This window comes from Mercenaria mercenaria, chromosome 2 (genome assembly GCF_021730395.1).
Source record: "Mercenaria mercenaria strain notata chromosome 2, MADL_Memer_1, whole genome shotgun sequence".
Lineage (NCBI taxonomy): Eukaryota > Metazoa > Mollusca > Bivalvia > Venerida > Veneridae > Mercenaria > Mercenaria mercenaria.
In genome coordinates this window covers 119,404,291-119,410,002 of record NC_069362.1, presented here as the reverse complement: position 1 = coordinate 119,410,002, position 5,712 = coordinate 119,404,291, and the positions used below count along the sequence as shown (strand labels likewise).

Here is a 5,712-nt window from a genome sequence, read left to right as displayed (position 1 = left end):
TAGTTTTTATTCTTGAAATTTTAGTGTCCGATTTGGTATGATTCTATAGAACTTCCTATTAATTTTGAATGACGTAAAATCGCGTGCGTAACCTAGCGGAAAGGGCCACCCTTTAAAAATGTATATCATTGCACCAATATTTTTTATAAGAAAATATTTTTTTTATTCAACACATGTACACCGTAAATGTAAGTATCTATAAGTTGTATGTAATTACTTCATTAAATGCATCTTCTAACTTTTTAAGAGTATCTTAGGATTTTGTATTTTACTTGGAATGTGAAAATAATGTTTTCTTTCCTCAAATAAGCGAGAAGGAATTCTAAGCCGCAAAAATTACTTCTTCATTTGTTGGCCAGATGCTCAAGACTTTGTTAACGCTTCACGCACGCTTGTGGACAATCTATAAATTGCTAAAAATGTATATAATTTAACCCTAGATGTGTGTATGTAAGGTCGCCTCTTATCTTTGTTCTGTAATGATAAGTGAGCAAATCTAGACCATTTCGATATTAGTTTGGTTTCTAGCTTAAAATGACGAAAATAATACTATCGGTGCTTTGCCTGGCTGTTGTTCAAACCAGCATCAGAGGAAGTCAGAAGCACACTCGGATGCTGCTAGAAGAATATAGTCTGGAGGATATTGTCAACAAGTTGAATAATTTGACTTCGAGAGTTGAAAAATGCGAAGCAGGTAATGCATATACATTTTGATAATCATATACATGTAAAACAGTTGATAAAACAGGTTATTTAAATTGACGCGATAGGTTTATGATCCTTTTGACGAATTAAGATTTTTGCGCTTAAAGTATACATAAGATGACGTTTATTGCCGAAGCAATCGCAAGTGCTCGCACAGAAAGGGATTCGACGGTCGTTTTCCTTGATTATAAACAATAATCCTATCGCAATACCGTCCCGTCCAGACGGACCCGGGAATAATACCATCTCGCTGCGGCGTGCCGGCATACTTTTAAAGTATTTCATTTTTTTTTTATACATTTCAGTCATCAAACACGGACCGGTAGCATTCAAAGCGCATTTAACAAAAAGTGTGTCACCTGGAGCAAACGAGCGGATCTTTTTCGATGACGTCAGGCTTAACTTGGGCGGCGCTTACCATGCACATCTCGGTGGGTTCGTGACCCCATACAATGGGACCTATCTGTTCTCCGTGTCTGTCTGCTCGACATCCGGTCACTACATTGTGTTAGACCTTATGAGGAACAGCGATGTTATTGGTCGGATTTTGGCGGGAGATACGCAATATGACGACTGTTCATCCGAAACTACGGTCGCGGAACTACGTGCTGGAGATGACGTATTCGTTCAACATCATCTCAATACTGGCGACTATATCCATTATCAACAACACACGGTTAATAGTTTCACTGGAACACTTCTGCAGACAATGTAGCTGAAAATATAGGAAAACATGGGTCAGGAACATACTTTTTAGGGAGAGCTTTCGAAAATATAGGTGGATCGTCCTGCGTCAACAATTTTTTTCTTCACATCAATGAAACTGATGATCAGAATAGCACTTTACTTGGTCAGAGACATCTTGATATAAAGTCCGCATAACTCTCTCAAATTCGTTTATGTGGTTCCGTTTGGCTGCATTTAAGGAAATAGAAAAAGAAACTTTCAAAGACTTCTTCTCATTTTGGTCTAAACGTCACATGAATTGGAGGATGGATCTGTACCAGAGTTGCTCTGCGCCATCGTTGGATAATCTTTCTTTCAAATCTGTTCACGAATCCTTAGCAAAGTTGGTCTAAGCATCTTTGTATTCACCTTTTTCACGTTTGATATATTAGTTCCCTTTGACATTTTTCATCGGTTGCAGGAGCTGAAATAGGAAAAGAAATCCTCAAAAGTGAACATAATATGACTTATTATCAACTTGTTCTATGGGCGTTCACCAAACTTAGTCTGTGGCATTCTGGGATGAACTTTTCTCATAGTTGTTCAAACAATTTTATCTGACTGTACTTAGTTGCGCCACAGCTAAAAACAAACCCCTGATCATAAATTAGTGGACGGATCTTCGTTAAACTTGGTCTGTATCATCCTTTAATGACCTTTTCTCAAATTTATATAAATAGTTTCACCTGACTGTATTCAGGAACCGCCAGAGCTATAATAGGAATTTTGCATGAACCGCTTGATGGATACTTAAGTTTGTAGTGTGACTGATTGGTGCTTTCTCAAGTGTGTTCAAATAGTTTGGCTTTTACCGCACTACGGGTCGCTAGAGCTAAAAACGTTTTAAAATTTAAACTTTTAATGACGCCTTCACATGTACCCGGCTTGATAGATGTTCACCAAACTTTTGTATGTCACATCATTGGATAAACTTTCTCAAGTTTGTTCAACTGGTTCTACTGGACTGTTTTAAATAAAGGGACTACCCGTGCTAAAATTAAAAACTATTTACATAACTTTTCTTACGAGCCCATTGAGGGATGGTCACCAAACTTGCTTTCTTAGTAGCCTTGGATGACCCTCTCTGAAATTTATAAAAACAGTTCCGCTTGACGGCACAGAGGCCACAAAGCAAGATATATAACTTCTTATCAAACTTGGTCAGAATCATCCTTGCTTAGACCTTTTCATGTTTATACGAATTGTTTCGCACTTAGGGACCACAAAAAGCATTCAGGTGAGCGTTTCTCGCGAACCGCTGAATGGATGTACATCAAACTTGTTCAGAAGAACAGCCAAAAGAAACAGGTCAGGTGAGCGACTTAGTTTCTCATGGCTCTCTTGTCTTATTTAGCAGCGGTTACGACCAAAAAGAATATGATTACAATTGATTTCCCATGGCGTTTACGTTTAAAACGTCATTCAATACATCGGCCAGGCAAAAATGTTTCGAGGACCATGGCCGTGATAAATTTTTTCGTAAAACTTTGTACGTGACTGACCCAGCTGTTTTAGAGGAAAAGTATTATGAAAAATGATTTTTATTTGTTTATTTTGTCGTTCCTGTAGTCAGTTTTAAAGTTCCTATTTTACAACTGTTTTTGACAAGCAGAAATTAAATTAATCAAGTCTCTGAATCAAAAGAGACTTTAAATGGAAGGATTTTGCTATATAGAGCTTATACACACTATACTTTTCAGTACTGTAAATAATAACAGACGACCCTCAGTGTTTCTAGACCAAGTCGGCCGCTTTCTCTTTCCTCCCCCACTTCAAGGCCGCCGCGAACGGCTTTTCCTAAACTGACCCCTAAGCCCACCGCCTTGATTTTGTCAGTGCGCCCCTCTTTTTCAAAAATGCATATTAATATGGACCGATCAAATGCGTAAGTACACGATAATGGCGCAGCACATTTCGTTGTGGCGTCCTGGCGTGGGTGCCAAAGCATCATAACGAAAATTTGCGAAGTTTCATTTCGTTGTTCGCGCATATATCGTAACTAAATCTTGTAAGATATTTTTTTTGCATTCGCCATCAAAAATAAAATCGGGTTTGCATGTCAAAAATTCAGCAACAATTTCACTAAGGGAGCCGAACTGGCAACCCTTTCATTTTATTTACTATTCTCAGAACAAGAGGATTCAAGTCAATGATACGGCTTAGGCAAAGAAGTACATAATGAGACCTAAAAACGTGTAGATATACTAAAATGATAAAAATGCCTGTCATTTTAACGCGCAATGCATATTTACCATAAGAGCCGCGCCATGAGAAAACCAACATAGTGCACTTGCGACCAGCATGGATCCAGACCAGCCTGTGAATCCGCGCAGTCTGGTCAGGGTCCATGCTCTTCGCTTTCAAAGCCTATTGCAATTAGAGAAACCGTTTGCGAGCAACACGGATCCTGACCAGACTGCGCGGATCCACAGGCTGGTCTGGATCCATGCTGGTCGCAAATGCACTATGTTGGTTTTCTCATGGTGCGGCTCAATTATTAACTTTTACACAAGGTAAGCTTTTTGTAAAAGCCAGTTAGCGGTCCGTTTGTTATGTAAAAATAAAGGGATTCACTCAGTTCTAGGCAGTTTTTATTAACAAAACATTGGTATAGTCTGTAAAATGTAATTATATAGAAAGGCTCTCTAAAGTGTAAATCTTGCAATATATATGCGATGTAAAATAGATAGAAATAAAATGCACTCTACGACCGTAAAAAGCGTTTAAACGCCGGTCTAAACATTGACTCGTCTTTTTCTTCGTTTTATGCAGGTCAATCCATTTCTATGCATATCTTAACAAATAACTAAGTCATAAACGCGCAAACGGAAGATATAAAAAGACTTGGAAAAGAGTTGTTTTATGATGGCAACACAATCTCTTTCTTTTATATATTGCACATCCCCGTAAACTTCAAAGACAGCGTTGCAATATACTGAACACGATATTGTGTGTATCAATAGTGTGATAAATGTATTTCTAAACGGAGTAACTTGAATGCCATTTACAAAAAAAAAAAAAAAAAAAAAAAGGAGAGAAAAAACGCTTTACTACTATTGGTATTTTTATTGTATTTGTTACATTAGTAAAATTCCAAGTAAGGGGGCAGTAATTAAAATTTGACATAACAAAAGAGTAGTTAAACGTCCTAATCTAGTGAGATATTTACCGAGTCGTTTCATGACATTTAATTGCCTGGATTGCCTTTCTGCAGATACTTGATATTTGGCTATTGAAGTTAAGCAGGAAGTCGAAGGTAACCCCAAGGAGTTTCACTTCTTCTTCGCACTTAACCTCAATATCCGGCAGCTTAAACGTTAGGTTCAGATTACGTGTTTTGCTTCCTTAGGCAATTGCTTGAAACTTCTCGGGATTGGCCTTCATGTAGTTTTTGGAGAACCAGTCAATGAGTACTAAACTTTCTTCTTCAAGAGTTTTTACCAAATCTTCTTTAGAACTGCTTGCATAAGATAAAGTGTTATCATCAGCGTAATTATAAAGAGTTCTCTTATCAATAAATGCAAAAATATCATTTATAAATATGTTTAAAAAAACGGGGCCCAAGATGAATCCTTGGGGTACTCCCTTGACTAGTTCTCGAAAACAAATAACTTTAATCCTTCTGTTTTTGTTGTGTGTTTAAAATGTATGTAATATTGTGTGTAATTTTGAAATAGAGAGCAATAAAATATGATTAAACTAATGAAATTAAGACAACTTGATAAAATTCAATTAATAGTGAGCGATCTAACGGTACGAATCGATCAAATGGACAAAATAAAGTACGTGAAATTGAGCGTAGCCATAAATTTACTTGTGATCAGTACAAAACACTAACACAATGATAGAGTGTACAAACAGTGGAAAAAGAGGTGAAAGGTTACAGTTGGAGAACTCGGAGTTGAAATCAGCGAGTGAATCTGTGGCCGAGTCCATTATCGACCTCAAATGTAGGTCAATGAGGGACAATCTTTTATTTTTCGGACCCGAAAAACAACATCTTTTGCTACATACTTCTAACACATTGGTCTGATTATAAATATAACATCACCTGCTAGATCTGGTAGCGCTTCCTGCTTCTTTATTAACATATCAATAATGCAGTCTTTCCTGGATATTCTATTATAATTTTTGCGTCGACATTACTGTCGCGATCCAATCCCTTTTTCGTTGAAAAATGTAAAATATTACTGTGGTAATTCTATTAGAAACTAATATGTAAAAGCAATTGTTGCCGTTTTCTTCGCGACCTGTCTTACTTGTAGTTCTTATTACCTATCG

At 37.2% G+C, this 5,712-nt stretch overlaps 1 protein-coding gene across 1 annotated transcript; it reads left to right on the top strand.

The window, feature by feature from the left end:
* Window positions 1–477: 477 nt before the first annotated feature.
* On the top strand, window positions 478–2,969 carry LOC123565024 (heavy metal-binding protein HIP-like). The gene is made up of 2 exons (XM_053537673.1): window positions 478–694; window positions 1,011–2,969. The coding sequence occupies exons 1-2, from the start codon at window positions 535–537 to the stop codon at window positions 1,418–1,420; spliced, it is 570 nt and encodes a 189-aa protein (XP_053393648.1). The 5' UTR covers window positions 478–534; the 3' UTR covers window positions 1,421–2,969.
* The last annotated feature ends 2,743 nt before the right edge of the window (window positions 2,970–5,712 follow it).

What these genes read in the sequence shown, in the direction of transcription:
- LOC123565024 (XM_053537673.1), top strand. Translation starts at nt 535, where the DNA reads ATGACGAAAATAATACTATCGGTGCTTTGCCTGGCTGTTGTTCAAACC. An exon ending in AGTTGAAAAATGCGAAGCAG is followed by an intron (nt 695 to 1,010) that starts GTAATGCATATA and finishes TATACATTTCAG; the next exon opens with TCATCAAACACGGACCGGTA.